At 38.8% G+C, this 19,687-nt stretch overlaps 1 protein-coding gene across 4 annotated transcripts in view; it reads right to left on the bottom strand.

Annotated features, from left to right (window-relative positions):
* The window catches only part of LOC109465139 (dual specificity tyrosine-phosphorylation-regulated kinase 4-like), a 66,375-nt gene that overhangs the window by 22,147 nt on the left and 24,541 nt on the right, over nt 1–19,687 (bottom strand). Inside the window, exon 1 of one of the 4 annotated variants that reach the window (XM_019762284.1) lies at nt 18,671–19,156. The exons of the other annotated variants lie outside the window; for them this stretch is intronic. Within the exon in view, the coding sequence (XP_019617843.1) occupies nt 18,671–18,727 (57 nt within the window). The 5' untranslated portion in view covers nt 18,728–19,156. Of the gene's footprint in view, nt 1–18,670; nt 19,157–19,687 lie in introns of those variants that run through there. 4 annotated transcript variants of the gene reach the window in all.

Genomic DNA, 19,687 nt, shown 5'->3' with positions numbered 1-19,687 from the left:
CAACATGTGGCAACGAACAAAGAAATATCAAACGTTTTGAAAATATACTGTACTTGAATTTTCATACCATCGCAAGAAAACGGAGATCGATCTACGCAAAGTGGCTTTATTATTTATATAAACTTCGTTAAACCACCTTCGAAGACTTGAGCGGCAGCATAAAGATAAATTTTCTGGAGCCGATCGCTGAAGCAAGTTTTTGCCGGCGTACGTAACTCCCTCCGCGGCAAAATCCCATATGCCGTAGCGAAATCGCGTCTCAGCACTTCCCCAAATCAACTCCATGGCCGCTAAAGTCTGCAAATGAGGTTAAACTTCCTCATTTCGGTTGAGAAGCGAAGCTACTAGTATAAAATCATGTGCATGGCGGCCATTTTGTTTGCTACCCGAAGTCTTCCGAATGATCTAAATAAGGAAATCGTCGGAAATCTGAGCCACATCCCTCGCTGTCGGCATGCGCTCGGGGCTGGCTCGGTGGAAATCGGAGGCTGTGGCGTCAGGACTAGGTTTATTTGCATGGCTCGGGAAGCCGCCGCGGCTTGAATCGCAGCGGGATTTGGGCGCCGGGCGGGTCAAACAAAGGGAATATGAAGTTGTGAGGACCTATAGTTTTTTTTTTCATTCTTCCAATTGCAGATTGTGTAATTTTTATCCTGAAATCTTGAAAATCTATCTGCAAATTGCAGACTGAAGACGGGTATTTAGAACACTGAATACATGAAGTGTGCGGGGGGGCATGATGTCGATCACCGGATCATGATTTTTTCGCGTAGACCCTGATTCAACCCTAAAATAATACTCGAAGAGAACTTCAAAAGTCATCTTTTACTAATCATATATAATTGTTTACATTATATCATTTGATCAACCTGATCTATTAAAAATTGTCAATGGAAAATACCTTGCCAAACAATGCAATACCTATTTAAGTTAATTAAACACTCACTCATTAATTAATTAATTCCTAAAAATACAAAAGACATGTGGTGAAAAGTTAGGCACCCAGGGTAATATCAATAGTTCCACGGACAGCTATGTAGGCCGGAGCTTCTATTGCGTGCGATCTACGTTTGGTCAGAAAATACACCCCCCCCCCAACACACACACACACAAAAACACCGATCCGGGAACGCCTGAAAAGGAGGCTTTTAATAAGCTTTGCCTGCAGCGCCTTGATTGGTCGGACGTGTGACCCTCTGGACTGCCGGCTAATGGAAATCTGAACATCTAGACTAATCCACACTGCTAATGCTCATTGACATAATTTATGGAGTTTATTAAAATCCTTGATTACTGTGATTATAGACTTGTGTCTATGTGTCTTTATCAACATTTTTGGCAAATAATAAAATCAAGTTATTGTTCAAGACAAATTAAGTTTGTTTTGTCAGCAGCTTTGTTATGCAACATTAATAGAACTATGATTTTGAAATTAGCAACCATAATGGAAAGTATACAAACGTCCAAGGCATAAATGGTAAAAGTGCACTCGCAACAACGACATCTAGCGACATGCGGCAACTCAGCATGTCTGCATGGCCGTCGCAACAACGACATCTAGCGACATGCGGTGACTTAGCATGTCTGCATGGCCGTTGAAGGGTGGAACCTTCGAACCGTCGAACCATCCAATCTCAATCTGGTCTGAGTTACCATTTTCGCGCATGCGAAAATGGTAAAAAATTCCAGCTGACTAGAGAATGGTGTACAAGTTTACCATGTAAACTTGCTTCCCTGCCTTTAGTCTACATTAACCTACACTACTTACTCCCATATTACTTATAAATGAAGTCTTGTACAACTTCAGCTTTAAAACTTCCTAAAGCTAGTCTTGTTGTAAATTGTAGATTAGGCCACAACAATTTAATTTCTTGGTTAACGGATTCGCCCACTTCATTTTTTTCTGATTTGCAAATAAAAATAAAAATTCAGAATCAACTGCAAAATGCTCATATTTTGCCCTGAACAGTTGAAAATAGTCCCTTTCCTCCTAGTTGTTACAGTTATTCCATCTTTCAATGCAGTGGTATCATTAAAAGTTCAAAATTCATTGTTTAAATTTTGAACCAGCCTGGTGTGTTGACTTCATGGCTCCTTTCGTACCATTTTGGGCCATAATAGGATGCCTAGGCCTGTTTTTGTTTTTATTTTTTTTCGCCCGCCTGCTCCATTATTTTTCTCGAAAAATCCATTAACCAAGAAATTAAATTGGTGTGGCCTTACCAAAGAATAGTTCTGACCACCCACAAGACTCTAAATTTACCATGACTGAAACTATAAACATCAAGCAATGGTCCTAAACATCAAGTCTCCCCCGGCTTCATTGTGACTCAGATAATCCTAATAAACAGTGGTGGAACATAATAATAGGATATCATGACAGTATAGGATTAACCTAGCCCTGGGCAAAGTACGGATTATACAAGCATGTTGTCAGGCTTCCAACTTACTATTATAGAATGATGCAATATATATACATGACGTTTTTATGCTTTAGGTATTAATATGTTCTCATGATTAAATCAAAATTGATCACAGTAATACAGGAATCTTCTGTGTTTGGGAAAAGCAATAGAATCATCTCAGTTTATCCAAAGCCGCAGGCTTCAAAACCTGCCCTATTCATGTAAGCTGTCTCGGCTTTCCCTGACATGCGTCTGTTTTCATGCGATACGACAGCCGTCAATACTGCGGCCCGCTGCGCTTTAGAATTTGTAGGGGAAGTGGGCAGCTTATGTCTATATGATCTGTTTGCTTTTTTGACACTTGAATCACAGAATAAACAAGATATGACAATGCCTCTAACCCCTTCTAGAGCCCACTAGGTCTTTCTGTGGCATTGTGGGAAGGTCTTTCAAAGCTGACGCCAACAATTTGTGACCATGCAAACAAAAACATGACAATTTTACTGGTGTATGAGTTGGCTGGAAAAAAAAAACTTTGAATCCCTTTCTCTGACCTGTTTTCTGAAGAGCTTAGAAAAGAGTTTGTTGTATTGAAAGCCTGTGTACAGAGCTCCGGGTATGATGACCAGTTGTATAAAGTAGGTTTGTTCACCCATAGCAACAATTGTTCCACCGCTTGACTCTGAATGGGACCTGGTAATAACAGCCCTGGTTTAAAGGACAGCCTATTCAACATGATGAACCTCGTTTTCTTCTTATGGACTCTTTAAACTTCTATGGAAGTACCGTGAGCTCCATGGTTAATGTTATAAAGTAGCCCTTATACTGTACTTGTGGATGACCAAGAAGGTTTTGGTTCCATCAGAGGTAATAGTTTATGAGTTTGTTTCTTTAGAAATGGTGTTACTGAAGAAGATATGAAGCAATTTAACCATTTTAGCACATATATAGGTACTCTAGTGTTCACAGAAGTTTAGGGGTCTCCATGTGGCATCATTTTGAAAATGCACCAACCTACAAAATCACACTAATTGCATTGAAAACAGCACTAAAGCTCCAGGAATCAAGTAGGTGTAATATAATTGTGATAAAAGTTGGATAAAAAGAATTCTATGCACTCTTTCTGGCTGTCATAACGACTTCTGTGTACAATAAAAATCAGTGACTAACATACAACAGTATCTGACAGTTTGGACAAATGCAAAAGTTCTGTACACTGAGACAGGCATGTTTGGAGCTTAGTTAAGTTACTCCGGAGGGGTTAAAATAAACAAACGGTCACAGGTGTACATGTCAGCTGGCCTCCTACACGTGCAAGTCTGCTCAGGTTTCCTGTTCAATATGGAGTCAGGGGTAGTCTTCTACCCTACTCATGTCATGTTCTGACGAAACTTCCCTGTATATAGGCCAGTATATATCCAAAGCTTTAGTTAAAAGAAATCATATCATATCTGATTCAACCAACTGATGTACAATCTAGTTTATACAGTCATATATAGAACTCAAGACATCTACGTTATCATGTAATAAGCCATGTTCCATACATACATGTTCTATATTACCTTTTGAAATAGTATAATGTTGTTTTGATACATAGAACTTGTAGGTAATACAGTAGACGTGAGAGTAGATGTTAGCTAGATAATATGTAGTACTGATTCAAGAGTTTGCCATGCATTGTACCCGTTACAATTGTTGTGCAATAAAGATTGACTTGACTTGACTTGACATTTGTTTCAACTGGGGTGGGGGGTTAGAGTTTAAAAAGTTACGGGTACATTAAAACTGCTCCTCATTTCTCTCCAAGCAGATGTTACGCCAGGTTTTCTTTTACACAGCCACGATTTCTCACCTAAGTGCTGACATTTTGGAGTCTATCAGACACCTTCCTCAGAGCTTCTGACTGGAGTTCTGCTTCTCCCAGCTATAGTATATGTAGCCAATGTAGGTGGTGCTTTTGTAGGTCTATTTACTAGTCATAGCCAAGGAAGTACTAGTTGCCATGGCAACATATAAACAGAAGCAAGAGAGCATCTTCCTACATGCTGTCAGCCATTTCCTTGCTCAGAAACTTCTCTGACTTCAATTGTGACACTTCTACATTTGTCTTGTTATATAATTATGTGCAGTTTTCATGTAATAATTGTTGTGAAACATACATTTGTGATAAGCTCCTTTTTTGTCCTAGAAACACCCCTGAAGACAAGGTTCCTCACTAAAGAAGACAACTGTCTGTATTCAGGATAATTTTGTGATGTGTTAATGAGGTGTCTTCAGATCCCAGAACTGTTATTTACCGGTACCAATAATGGTCCGTGTTGAACACATTGTTGTAATTCTTGTGGCAGAACATCTGTAGGAACAGCCCCTCTTTGTGTTTAAGACAATACTCGCATTGAAGAAAACAAAAACCATTTTGTAGAAGGCTTCAAGCCTTAAGGCTGAACAATTATATCCTTAAGGGGAGGAGAAGAAAAGGCGAAGAGGGGCACTGATATATAACATCAGGTTATTATGATAGTTAAGGCAATTGTGATATATAATGTATAATACATGTACAAACTTCTTCCAAACAATATGCAGGTTTGGTTGCCAATATTGGCAATCATATCAGGGAGACTAGAAGTAGAACTAACACAATGACAAAAGATATCACAAGAATAACATAATTAGCAAACTGTGTGCTCATTAAATTGGTTTCAGTCGTGGCATTCTGTTTCCATGGTTTTCAAAATGTTGTCTTGGTTATGACAGTATCAAAGGTACTTAACAGTGAAAAGAGCTCAGTTAACTGAGTTTTGGTCACCGAAAAATGAAAGTGAAAGAGCCAATCTGTTCATTTTTATGGTGCGTGTACTTGAGAAATTCCCCTTGAATGTTCTTTATGACAATAAACAAATGGCCGGTTTAACAATTCCCATTATATTATAGGACTGCAATCTTTCCAGTAGCATGTCAAGTGAGCAACAAAGGACAGGATTCGAACACCCAACCTCTAGGTCCAGCACCATGAAAGTTCCCTTTTCTCCAAGTTTTCAATCATAGTAAACACTTTTACTAATAGGAAGTTAGACATGGGCAAACCATGTTTGGAGTTTTATAGCATATACTTGAAAAAGTTGCAGTGCAAGCTCTGTAAGGCTGTAATAATACATGTACCTGTAGCTAACTCTGTGATATAGGTACCCAAAATACATGCACGTATATGTACTTACGACCACTCTGTTCTTTAAAGTGAGCAGCCCTATTATGTTACAGGAGAGAGCTTCATACATTAGCAGCTGAATGTGGCTAACTGTAACCAGTTGTGTTTAGGGTGGCAAGGTGGTCTTGTGGTTTGGATTGTGGACTCTGAATTTGAAGGTTCTGTGTTTGAATGTTTGTGTCCTGGAGAAAGGCACTTGTTACCTTCGCCAAGAAGGTTATGTTTTCAGTAGCGTTTGTCTGTGTGTGTGTGTGTTTGTGTGTGTGTGTTTGTGTGTCACTTAGCAAGATAACTCGAGAAGCAGTGGATGGATTGGAATGAAACTTGGTAGGTGGGTAGGTCTTCATGAGACCTAGAAATAATTAGATTTTGGGACCCCTGGCGGCTTTCCTAGGTACTGCAGCAGAACTTCCGGTTTTGATATCTCGTCATCTGGACATGTTAGGGTCACAAACTTTACAGGACAGATAGCTCTTGGGATAGGGAAGAAGTGACATGAGTTTGGGCCCCCTAGCGACTTGTTCTGGAACTGCAGGAGCATTTGATGAAAAATTTTCGAAGGAGGATAACTCAAGAACCGGTTGACGGATTGTCGTGATTTTTGGTACTATGTAGGTAGTTGAAGTGATGCTTGACATAATCAAATGACAATTATGCTTTATCTTAAGATCCCATCACACTTATCCAGAAGAGTAGGGGGTCCTTCCTGGTGTGAGTGGTTGAAACCTTACAGTCTGGTCATATGTAGCTTGTATTTACTGTACAAAACTGGTGTGTTACGCCTAAAGGTGATTTACCAGTGAGGCAAAACATACCAGAACTGTTCAAAATGAAATTTCAAACTACCCTTCACATTCTAATATTGTGATATACCTGATACAAATTCCAAACACTGTATTTCTACTGGAATTGGTCAAAAGTCAAACAGGTACATGTAATTATACTGGAATGTACCTTCGGCATGTCAGATGTCAAAACGTCAGCAGAAAAATATCTATTGATGGATGTAGCAGAAAGACTACAGACTAGTATTCCAACCTGAATGAAAGGCTTGCTTCAACCTGCACCAGATCATATTACACCATTAGAAGAACCAACGCAACAATTAAAAAATTCTTTCTTGTTTTCTAAACCAGGAATTATGTTGGGAATGCAACACTTTCTCATGTCAGCTTTGCTTTCATCCAAAACTGTAAAAGCAAGTCACACTGGGTTGTTATTTGAAGATGAAATTTGAGTAAAAAAAACAAGCTGTCATGATTTTTTTCACCTCCATGATACAAAATGTATATGGACTAACTTCACTAGTAACTTATGCCTAATGTACTGATATACAAATGTAGGTATGCCACTACCAATAGGCTTATTAAAGTAGCCCACACATTTAACAAGCCTAACTGAGGTATGATAATTATGGTCTTCCTTTCACATTTAGCAAAAGTTTGGAAGTAGAAGTACGATGTAAGTTAGTCATTTCACTGTAAAGTACATGTATATTTGTAGGCTAAGCCCAGGGTATTGGAACAGGGATATGGAAGTGTATTTACATGTATTACCTAAACTACCCACCTTTTCCGATGTCATCCTAGAACAGTTACTGTACGACCCTCAGACCACCATGAGGGCCTGCAAGGGGGGGTCCCGACAACGCTCTACGCTGAATTCGGAAACCTCTCGATTACGCTTTACAATAAATTCCAAGTGGCTACAACGCATTGCGTAGAATTAAAACGCCGAATACGCTCTACGCAAAAATATTAGAGCGGTCCGTCTACGCTCTACGTAGAATTAAAACGGCCGATTACACTCTGCGGAAAAGGGGTTGCGGGTCCCCCACCATTAGTGACAATAGTTTATACAGTGTCAGCAGGCCGGCACTGTGCCATTCTCCTGTACATGTCAGGTTATACAATAACTGTGAACAGGACACTGGTGGAACGTGTGTTCTACAGCAAACCCAACAACAAACCAAAGCAAACTTGTCACTCATGGGCCATACTAATCTCACAACTTGTTTGTTAGACTATCCCTTTAAAAAAAGATGGAATCAACCCTTGGAAGACAGGGAACAACAGATGATAAACCAGATAGTGAGTGAGTGAGTACATCAGTACATGTTCATGAGGTTTGCTTGTCGAGTGTTTGATCACAAATATTATCATGATATTCAGAATCCATGGCAAATGAATAATGTAAGATCATTAAGTTTCTTTTAAAGTTTGCCAGACATCAGGCCAGGGGATATTGAATTGATCATTATTTTTTTGTTGTTGTAAGGACTTAAAAGCCCCTAATTTGTACAGGGTTTTGGAGTTTTTTCACTTTACTTCAAACTGTAGTTCCAAACTTTTTCTTGCCAAATTCAAGAAACAAGAAACTGAATTGTTGTGCGTTGGTATGGGAATAACTCTTTTGTGCATATTCAAATACAGGCCTCAGGCTGTGTTTCTGTCTGTAGACAGCCATAATATGGATGAGCACAGCAAGATGTTAGATAAGAACACTAATTATATATACAGAAATATTTGGACACTGTTTAGCTTGCCTGTTTTTCTTTTAGAATTAATTTCTCTTAGGTACACAAAATGTACATGAATCAAAAACTTTAAGTTCCTTCATGCACCTTTACATGGTGCATAGGGCTGCACCCATTTCCCTCTCTGTAGCCACAGTTGTGCAGTCACTACTGATGAGCATGTAACTTTGTGCAAAACCTATGTACCTTTATGTACTGTAGAAAATTTCACATTCCTATTGCAACTAGACAAACCTTCCATATAATAAAATATGTTATTTTATCTCTATATCTATATTAAGTTGAATTTACAATGATAGTAATGATAGTGAGTTTAGATGTGGTCATTTTCTAGTAATCATTATATATCATATATAATAACAATAAACTTTATCTGATTGTTTTCTTGTTACAAGCTCCCACATCTATAGTATAAAAAATGGTGTCAGCCTTCACCCAAATTTGGTGATTGTCAAAGGCCTCAAAGGTGAACAAGTTTCAAAATCACCAAAGAGTCAGACATATTTTTGTGTGAAAAATTGTTCATTGTTCAGGGAACAACGGCTGATCCCAAAACTGGTGATGTGATGGGACGACATCAGTCAAGTTGTTGCCAAAAATGTCCTTTACATACAGCTTGTGGACTCGTCAGTCAAGTTTTTTTTCTACCTTGAGACGTTCAGTTCTGCAGCAACTGATGTATGTTTGGTTGTCACCAGCCCAGTATGACGCAGTTTGGCCGACAAGAGCCTGGTAATAATTATTGATTTAATAATCAATCAAGAGCAATGATGACTTAATGAGGATAACCTGTCAGATTGATGGAGTAAGTCATGTAGATGTTTGTGTGACTGGCCACTAAATTATTCAACAAGGCAACTTCTCCAAGAACCCTAAGCAAACTGTCATTCAAATAATATAGGGTAATTAATTGTTATGACGACCGTTATTGCACCTTTTTGCCACACTGGGCGAAGTGGGTCACAACAATTTGAACAAAACAGATACAGTAACTGTACAGTTAACAGATACAAAAAGAAGTCGATATTAAGATCAAATGAATATATCACAAAAATTTTACTGGTGCACCAGTAAAATTTTGGTGCATGTTTTTATTCTTTCAATATGCTGATAATGCATCAATTTTACAGTCATGTAAAATGATGGCTTGACAAGCAATTCATGAATAAATCATCACTATTGGTTACAAGTGTTTGGCTTCCATGACCTTCCTATCAACTGGGCCTACGTGACTACCTCACATTCCTTTCAATCTAATAGAGTGTCTATTTTGAATTTGATAAGGCCACACCAATTTAATTTCTTGGTTAACGGATTCGCCGCTTCATTTTTTTCTGATTTGCAAATAAAAATAAAAATTCAGAATCAACTGCAAAATGCTCATATTTTGCCCTGAACAGTTGAAAGTAGTCCTTTTCATCCTAGTTGTTACAATTATTCCATCTTTCAATGCAATGGTATCATTAAAAGTTCAAAATTCATTGTTTAAATTTTGAACCAGCCTGGTGTGTTGACTTCATTGCTCCTATCGTACCATTTTGGGCCATAATAGGATGCCTAGGCCTGTTTTTATTTTATTTTTTTTTTCACCCGCCCGCTCCATTATTTTTCTAGAAAATTCCGTTAACCAAGAAATTAAATTGCTGTGGCCTAAGCTCCATATCTGCCATTTTATCAATCAGTTTTCTGCATTAGTTTGAACTGGGCTAAGCCAGTATATAGCTGTTTTCTACTAAAATCAAGGTACTTAATCTAGAAGCAGATTTGTGACTACCAGTTACCACAATAGATGTTGACAATTTCATTGAATAAACATTTCTTTAGCTTTTCTATATATGTGTCTAGTTATGAAATTTTGTACAGACAGAAAAAGTACAGAATATAAAGAAACATTCAAAATGAAGCAACAAAAATGGCTTGATAAAACAAGGTAGTACTGTACTGACTTTTAGTCTGAGACTTGTCCAAGCTGCGCTAACCCTAACCCGACAAGTAGAGATTTAGGCTGCAGCTTAGTTTTGACATGGTTCTTTTATCAGGCTTTCTTCTTTGTATTTTAAAAAATTTAGATATCTTATTAGATATCTGATGGCAAATGTTAACTGCCTGACAAATGGATACTGCCTGGCCACTAAAAGATCTACAGTCAACCCAGCCATGCCTTGAACCAATTAGTGTTGCACAGCTCCCCACAGCACTATAATGCCTTCTGTCACACTGATTAGCAATGCTCCACCCTCAAGTTAACATCATTGTCCCCTGAGAAAACTTCCTACTAGTGAGCCTCCAGTCTGGGGAAAGCATCAGGATAAGGATAAGCTGCTTTCTGCCTTGCCTTGTTAGTATCTTTGCAGAAAATCTCTCCAAAGAAAACTTCCTTTCAACATGCACAAAGTCTTGAAATAACAAGGATGCATGCTGACTTGTAGAGACTACAGTTCCAAACAAGTTTTTCTTCTGTTGTTTTCATTTGCAAATTACAAAGGAGTGAAAAAAGGCGTAAGACCCGAGAATCAACATACCTAATTTGTATCTAAAGGGACACTGTCTTCTATCCTTTCTTGCCAATGCAGTGAATAAGCTACATGCATGTCTTATAGTTAATATATAGAGATTAATAGTAGTACATGTAGTAGTCGCTAAGTAGTAGCAGTATTCAGTCTTTGATAATACAAGTCTGTTCTAGCCAGCATCTGTAAAAACAGAGACGTCATTAAAAAAACAAGAAAATTTGCCCCACAAAATACAGGGAATAGTGTTTCAGAGGGTCATGATTTCCTCCCTTAGGATTGTTGAGCTGACAGAAAAAAAAATCAGGCTGACTAGAACTTATCATATAATATTATAGTTTATGGTATAACTGAGACTGCAGAATTACTAGTATCCACTAAAGCACCAAACTGGGGGTCCAAAACTACATGACAATGCACAGACAACTACAGACAGGATGTTGACTTAAGTTTATATTGTTGACTTTCTTCTATGATGTCTTTTTTTTGTGTCCTGGCTGCTGAGAATGTGAAATATTTGGAAGTTGTGTCTTGAAGGATTTTGTGAATATGCTTCACCGGTTTACTGACGTACAGGTTTGTCATGCTTAGACATGCCATGAGGTGTTGGTCACGGCTTGAACTGACCGTCACTCAAACAACCTTTCTTAACAGGCATAATCCCAACAAATGGACAAGGAGCAACACAGACTTTGAAATTTTTATTTTCAAGAGAAATTTAGAAAAAGTTATAGCCTAAGGACTTTTCTAGGTCTGGGGTAATGCCAGAAAAAAGAACAAAAGGGGAACAATGAAACTTGCTTTATAAAGATTTGTATTTTGGAAAAAAGTACAACTGATAGGGTTTCTTTAATTTAAAGTCTGTTTGAAAGTGTAAACAAAAAGTACTGCAAAACTAAGTATTATTTTTCCACCATACAGCCTTACCTTATAACATGTGAATCAGCGTCAAGACTCAAACAACGGCTCAAAGAACTCATTCATATCTCCCTCATATAAGTTTAAATTTCTCCTGTGTTACAAGTCTACCACATCTGCATTTTTATTTCCTGTTACTCCAGTCTGTGGTTACACCATTCCCCCTCACTAACTATGGACACAAGCAAATACACAAAGTTAGGGCACTGAAAACAAATCCGTACAATGTGGTAAAAACAAATTAAAGCAGGATACAATGATATACTTAGTAACACAAGGAAGCACCTAACTTCCAAACATGAACCATGGAATGTATGTACTACATGCATGTGCTTCTCTCCTAAGTATACCTCCTCCATTATTAGAAGTGTAAATCCGTCCCAAACCTATGTCACACAGAACAAAGCCAAAGTCAACATCCGTCTTGGCAAACATGACCCCAGGGTCGCGGCTGTTTGTCCATGGCGTGCCTAACACAGGGTCGTGTACGCAGGCTGTTTTAAAATCAGACCTGTTGAGTAACAACTACTTAAACTGTGTGTCGGTCAACATCTACATGTACAGCTAACAGGGGAGTCTGTCTGATGTCACAACAGCTGGGCAACAGAAATTACAACACCCTAAGGCCACACCAATTTAATTTCTTGGTTAACAGATTTTTCTAGAAAAATAATGGAGCTGGCGGGCAAAAAAAAAAATAGAAATAAAAACAGGCCTAGGCATCCTATTATGGCCCCAAATGGTACGACAGGAGCCATGAAGTCAACAAACCAGGCTGGTTCAAAACTTAATCAATGAATTTTGAACTTTTAATGATACCACTGCATTGAAAGATGGAATAACTATAACAACTAGGAAGAAAAGGACTGATTTCAACTGTTCTGGGCAAAATATGAGCATTTTGCAGTTGATTCTAAATTTTCATTTTTATTTCCAAATCAGAAAAAAATGAAGCGGGCGAATCCGTTAACCAAGAAATTAAATTGGTGTGGCCTAAAGACTGAAATGAAAGAAAAGCAACTGACAAATGGGCACTTCCTAACTTTGAAAACTGTACGTTGACACTCTTTACTCACTCTCTATTTGTTTAATGTGATTTACCACATTTGTGGAGGAATTGACATAACAGGTGACTATGATCAGCGATGTCATCCCAGAGACCAGACTGTAAGGTTTGAACCACTCACATTGGGAGTGTGCTGGGTTCTTTAGCGTGCTTGTGGTGTAGACCTCATGGAACCTACAACTGTTTGGTGAAAACTAATTAAACTGTGCATCAGTCAACACCTGATAAAAAGGGAGTCAGTAAACTCTACAAGTCATATTCATCTAATGTCCCGACAGTTCTACAAAAGGAAACAAAGAAGCTTAAAATTTACTACAGTAACCTAAAACTCAATCACCAGTGTTACAGTCTATTAAACATTCAAGTTATTTGCCAAAGCGAAATTTACAGACATCAGTTCCTTTAGAAGTTCTGACCTATTAAGTAACTACATGTATTCTTATTTTGTTAATACAAGGATTCAGTTAAACCACTAGTGACTGGTAACTTTTTTACTATCTCTACCATAAATTGATAATTTTAGAATTTTGCCTCTAGAAAACGGGAAACAACCCAATAACATAGAAACTGCCCAAACTAATTGAATGCTGCCATAAACATATTGAATATACACAAGAGTATACAGTGGCCTTGTCTTTGATTGACCTTATCAGTTCATTTTGTTAATCTTTACCACCATTGCCAGGGGCTCAAACAATGAAGCCATTTCACTCAATTTACCTACGGAAACTCAATCAACATGGTTCCAGTCTATTAAACTTTCAAGTTATTTGCCAAGGAGTGATTTACTAACCTTGAGGAATTTCTTACTTTAAACTAGAACAATGTCATTTTGTTTGGGCAATGAGCCATGGTTTGCGACTAATGTGAGCAGGACTCTTTCACTACTTCAAATGTGACCATGTTTTAGACTTAGTCTAGGAGGTTTGAAAGTTGACAATGACTTGGAAGTAAGGCTATAGTGGGGTTAGGTTTAGGTGCTTGGGTTAGATTTGTGTGCAATATAATATGTTTTTCCTTGTTTGTTTGCTGAACCACCAAACTGCCTTAAGGCTATTAGAAGTAAAGCCTTGGTCACGACCCGCCGTGCGTGCTTTTTGTCCGTAGGTTTTTTTGGAGGCTACGTCTGCAACGTTTTTCTGAAAACATGGGGAAGGAGTGGCGTCGACGCACGTCACTCGCACAGTTTCGCAAGGTGTAAGAGTGTGGTCTGCACGCCAAGTCTGGCCGTGAGCGGTTGCGTGTATCGTACGTTGCACAAGTGGTGAGTTGTACGTGCTTACAACGTACGATCTCTGTGTGATTGCAACTTTACCGTAAGGAGGCCGTACTCACACATGCGTCTTTCGTATAGTACGTACGGGGCACACGCGTTGCTGGTACTCGCACACACGGGTGGTGAATCCGTAGACCGCACGCAGAAAAAGTTTTACATGCACTTAAACTTAAGACAGTTTCATACACTTTTCCTTTCAACTCTTTCTAATTAGCAGACCTATTATTTTCCTAAATACTGATCAGTACAGACAGTAAACATCGAGACAAACAGTGAACCATACTTTGTGGACTTCCCACGCAAACCCTGCACATTTGTAATGCGATCATAACAACAGCTTTTGTTTGGGCAAATGTTTTTGTTTTGATTCAGAGAGAAAATTTTGCAGTAGATCTATAACATTGCTGTTTTGCTTCATGACAGGTAATAACTACATATTATGCTATCATCATATTGGAGCATGCTAGCTTTGCTTGTCACTAAATTCGGCATAAATTGCTTAACCTAGAATGTACTAAAAATGTTCTACTTATACAGGTTCAAGCAGCCAGCCCTATTAAGCAGCACAACCTTCTAACCTAAGAGATGCTTTTCTCCGAGCAAACAAAAGGTTTTTAAGCCTGTCTGGTGATAGCTCTCACCATCAGAAGGCTTTTAACTCCCACCTTGACATACAAACTCACGTGCGATGACACCTTGATTGTTGGAGCAGGCGTAATGTAACCTCTCTATGTCAACTCCCTTTATCCGCTAGATTACCAGCCCAACCATCGCCTTTGTCCACCATGTCACTTTCCTCCTATAGATAACTCAAACCCTGCCTTATCCAAACAACAATGCAGGACAGACAAGAAAGAGCTGCGCTAAGCTGACGAAACTGAACAATCGGAAATTGGGACAGGCATGTTTACTGCCATCACAGGTAAACGTTGTCTGTGGAGCTACTGCTAGAGAAATAAACAGTACTCTGAAAGCACAGGTGTTTTGGTTCCTTGTAATGATGACCAGATGTCTTTGTCTGTCATATATCAATCTCCAACCTTATATACGATCAGTTGAGCGATAAAAGACCTGAATGCGTATTTGATACAGTAGTACAATAGTTGGTAGATTGACTAAGTACATATTAGAACATTATCTGGCGCTCAAAATAGGTCATCTTTATTGACTGTTGATCAATGAGGTAATGTTTCATAACCCTAAAATGGCCAAACTTTGACACAATCACCAACTTAAATCCATGGACCAGAGAATATCCAACAAACTTACATTTACAACTTCAGACTAGTTTGCACTATTTGTAAGGAATAAACACAACCTTAACATCCCTGTTCAACAAATTTAGTATGTGAATTTCAAAATCTATTTTCTATAAACTTTTAACTTTTTCACTACAGATGTTACTCCAATATGACTGAGGATGTATTATCTCCACAGTAATCTTATTAGTGTTTTGTGAAATTGTTTTTCTTGATTGTATTTGCCAAAACTAGGGAGGATGCACCATTTCCATGGTGGCCTCAAGTGTTTCTTAAAATTGGTTTTGTTGATTATATTTGCCTAACAGTTAGGACTGAAAACACTGAGGAAATGGCTGTTATCCTCTGTCAATCCTGAAGGAATTTATGGCTGAATCTTACACAAGACGTGTTAAATCACAAACCATGGCCCTTTTTTAAGTCTTTACAAGCCCAGGTGACTACATCTGGTTTTAGAACGGTGAAATTAATCAGACTCAAAATAGCACCAGGCTTTTTCTTGTTCTTTCATGACGTGACTGAAGAAAAGGTTTTATAATGCAGTTGTATTGCCTCCAGGAGAAAATTCCAGTGCCCAAAATGACTAGTTCTATACATTGTGTATCTGTCATGTGAATGGAAGAATGGTTCACATGCATTGCAAGAATGACAGTTAGAACCTCCTATGAAGTCTTGCAACTTGGTTGATAAAATGTCTATTCCTGAAGAACACCTGGTGGAATTACTTAAAGCGTGCATAATTAACTTTAGTCTAGATCCTTACATCCATAGAATGCAAAAATTAAAGGTCTTCTTCATACCTTGTGATGCTGTTGTGATAATCTGAATTCTGTACAAGTTTTTCCTGTTGGAGATTTTGCAACCAATTGTCTTTAGGTTGGTGGGATTTCTAAATGCTCCTCTACATATAAGATTCACATAGCTTTCAGCAAAAACTGTATGCAACACTGACTTAGGACTCTTTTTCTACAAGTGAGAGCATTGACAAAATTGGCTGCAGATAGACTTTAATGTCTGCATGAAAGACTGAGTGATTCAGTCGAAAATTTCTGGTGAGTCAAATTTTGAGTTGGAGAAAAGTTTAAGTTTTTCATATTATAGACTTAAATGTCTGTTTGTATTGTGTCAACCATGCATACACTTGTCTTTTTTTTGCCTTCAACCTAAGAAAAGACTGCTGAATCCTGATGTCTTTATAAACGTCCTTGGCCATCTATGTTTAACCCTTCCCATGGGAACCACGCTTCTCAGAATTTACGACAAACTTCAGGAGGGAAAACAAAATGTTTCTGTTGTACGTGTCCGCACACAAAGGCTGCTCACACTTTACGAGGGTTTTATAGCACAGCAGTTTTCACAGGCCTTTGAAACAACTGAAAAGTAATTTCCAGTCTCTTGGTTTGGCTTTCCAGTACTAGTACGTCCAATAAAACAACAAGCCATCAGGATGTCCAGGCCTGCTTGGTACACGAGGCATTTTAAAAATCCATCTCTTTCTTCAAGCCTTGGCATAAAGAAGGGGTCCCGCAAGCCCTTTTCCGTAGAGCGTAATCGGCAGTTTTAATTCTACGTAGAGCGTAGACGGACCGCTCTAATATTTTGCGTAGAGCGTATTTGGCGTCTTAATTCTACATAATGCGTTGTAGCCACTTGGAATTTATCGTAAAGCGTAATCGAGAGGTTTCCGAATTCAGTGTAGAGCGTTGTTGGGACCCCCCCTTGCAGGCCCTCAAAGAAGAATTTTTGATTACTTAAACATTGCATCAATGCTTAAAATGGCCAATGAATGGACAAAAGTTTGACAATACTAGTAGTCAATAACATAGTCCAATCTTAATAACCAGGTTTCACATGTGTTTGCCTTTCTTAAGAGCATTTCTGATCTTGCTAAGCCACAACAACCTTGCTTGCCTTACAGCATGCACACCCTTAAGCTTATCACACCCACCATATCTCAAATCTAAAATGTGACATATCAGATTTAGGACATGAATTTTAAAGCAGTGGGCTATCTTAGGAACTTCAAGTTTCTACCCAACAATTCCAGGGGATTGAGAGTTCAATAAAAACTGGAGGATCTTGCCTAGGTAACAACCATTTTGTTTGCCTCAAAACATCCACTGGTTTGAATCTAAGGTATATAAATCAAAAGGTGAATACACAAAAGCAGTGAGTTATGTGGAGAAGTTGACCAGGGGAGGGAGAGTTAGGACAACAGGTGGGGGCAGTTTGTTTTTGCCCCCCAGTGAGTTTTAAAATAACTTTGGATATTGTACATATGTCGGTCAGCCAGCTCATGAATATATACGAAATGGTCTCCTGCACTAAGTTGTTTACGAAAAGAACTCAGGAGAACATGTTTGTCTGTTAAAGGAGCTTATTGTGAGAAACTTGAGGGAGTTTGAACAAAGACTTCCCTGTAAAAGTGGTTGTGTTGAAGAAAGACTGGAGCTTGAGTACTGAACATCTGCTTTAGAGGAATTCCAAACAAGCTCTTTAAACTACACACTTCAACACTACAGGATCAGCATTTTACATCTTAACATGATGTCATCGCGAACTCATTTTAACTTTAACACCTCAGAAAGAAACTTACTGTATTTTTCTCATCACTTTTAAAAAATTGTAAATTAATAACACAAAATTCACCACCGACTCAGGCTTTTTCCTTTAAACTCTCTCTGGCCAGAAGTTCTTGATCTTGAAAAATGTTGCTATCTGATGAGGGATTTCTTAAATGTGTTTTCTACTTAAATTTACCACAGTATTGCCTTTTTTACAATAATGTCCCATCCCTTGACTTTGCTGCTAAAAAAACAAGTCTTTTTATGCCTGAGACTTTCTTCAGCAAGAAATCCTGCCATAAGGACACAAGATTCTTTCCTAAGAGAAAGTACAAAACTGTATCATTTGACATTAAGAATTCATTATGATATGGAAAATGGTTGACACATTAATACACCTGTTCATAAACTTGTTGCTATACTTCTGATGGAGTTGTAACTTATTGGGGATACCCTTGAATGTCTGTTTTAGTTAGTTCCTGACAAGTCAGTCATAAAAAAGGTCTTGGAGGATATCCCTAATTCTGACATCTTACATATATGTTTGTCATATGTTTTGCAGTACAATAATGAGATTGCCTAATCCGAGGCTTCAGGAGTAAGCCCATAATTTGGAGGTCTTGTCTCTTGTTACAAATGTAACCAGGCGGGTGAAGCCCCAGTGTTTTTCCAACAAACAGCAAGGTGAGCAATTAGAAACTTATACACAACACAACATTTTCCTTAATGCCTGCAACACAAAACATGCAGACTGACTGCAGGACTGGCAATAGCTCCGGGCAGTTGGGATGTGTCTGTCACCACGACCTCAAGACGCCCCATGCACAGAAAACAGCCAGACCTAAAAGTGGTGTACGGGGCTTACTTGTCTACAATGCCTAACCAAACCCTCCTCTTACCAGTTGTCTAAACACAAGTGTAGAGAACTCACCCCTTGAAGCTTGTAGTGCCTTGACATGGGGACTACCTTGAAGGCTGACTTTTCCATGTGCAGTTCTTTACCCCTGAGAGGATAGAGAGTCCAGAACTACCACAGGAAACAAAGCAGGAGGGCTCCTTCCACCCGGCACGTCAGTAATCGTTTACTGTCTAACAATGCCAAGTGCTTTTCAGCGTGGTGCTGGGGTGGTGAATAGGGGTGAAACAGGAGAGGGTTGAGACATCGGTCTGTGTTGTTAGGTCGCGCTGGAGTGGTACTCAGGTGTCGTGTGTACCCCGCCTGGCAGGTGGGCAGGTCGTACAGGTGTAGACGTCACACCACGGCGTCACCTAGGCAACCAAGGCGGCACAAGCCACCAAGCCTGGGGCTTACACACAAGTTAGCGCTTTTATCTAGAGGAATAAAGGGGCAAGACTCCGGAAGTTGTTTCTGTCCAGACAACACTAGGGAAGGCCCCAGCTTCAGTTGTCCTAAATCCCCAGCACAAACTACTAGATTTCCACCCGTCCACTGGGGAATTGTGACGCTTGTAGGTCATTAATCATGCATCACCTGGCCCCAATGGTTTCTCACCACTCAATCTGACAGCTAGGATATATGGTATAATTGCATGCCTTAGCTTGTCCTCAAAACACCTACATTGTCATCTTTCATGACCATTTCCATTTGAAAGATCTCCATTGACGTAGGTGTTACTGACAAAAGACATTTCTGGCAATCCACTGACAGGAAAATAGAAACTATATTATAATTAGAAGTAGAGCTTTGGTAAAAAGAAGTGACTGTGAAAAATGACTGCTATAACTGACAACTTCATCTTACATTTAAGATTTTAAATACTAACTGGTGTCTTTCCAAGTTTGTCTTTCAAAATCTGAAAAGACTAGAAATCTTCTACTTATGACTGTGAACTTGACTACACTAGCTGTATTCTGGGATAAAGTTTATCTGAAAAAAGCAGGTTCTGCACACACGGAGTTTTACAACCTTGAATAATGAATTACGTCA

This window comes from Branchiostoma belcheri, unplaced genomic scaffold (assembly GCF_001625305.1).
Source record: "Branchiostoma belcheri isolate BF01 breed outbred unplaced genomic scaffold, Haploidv18h27 scaffold149, whole genome shotgun sequence".
Taxonomy (NCBI): Eukaryota; Metazoa; Chordata; class Leptocardii; order Amphioxiformes; family Branchiostomatidae; genus Branchiostoma; species Branchiostoma belcheri.
Note: the sequence above shows the minus strand (reverse complement) of the source record. Positions and strands in the feature narration are given on the sequence as shown.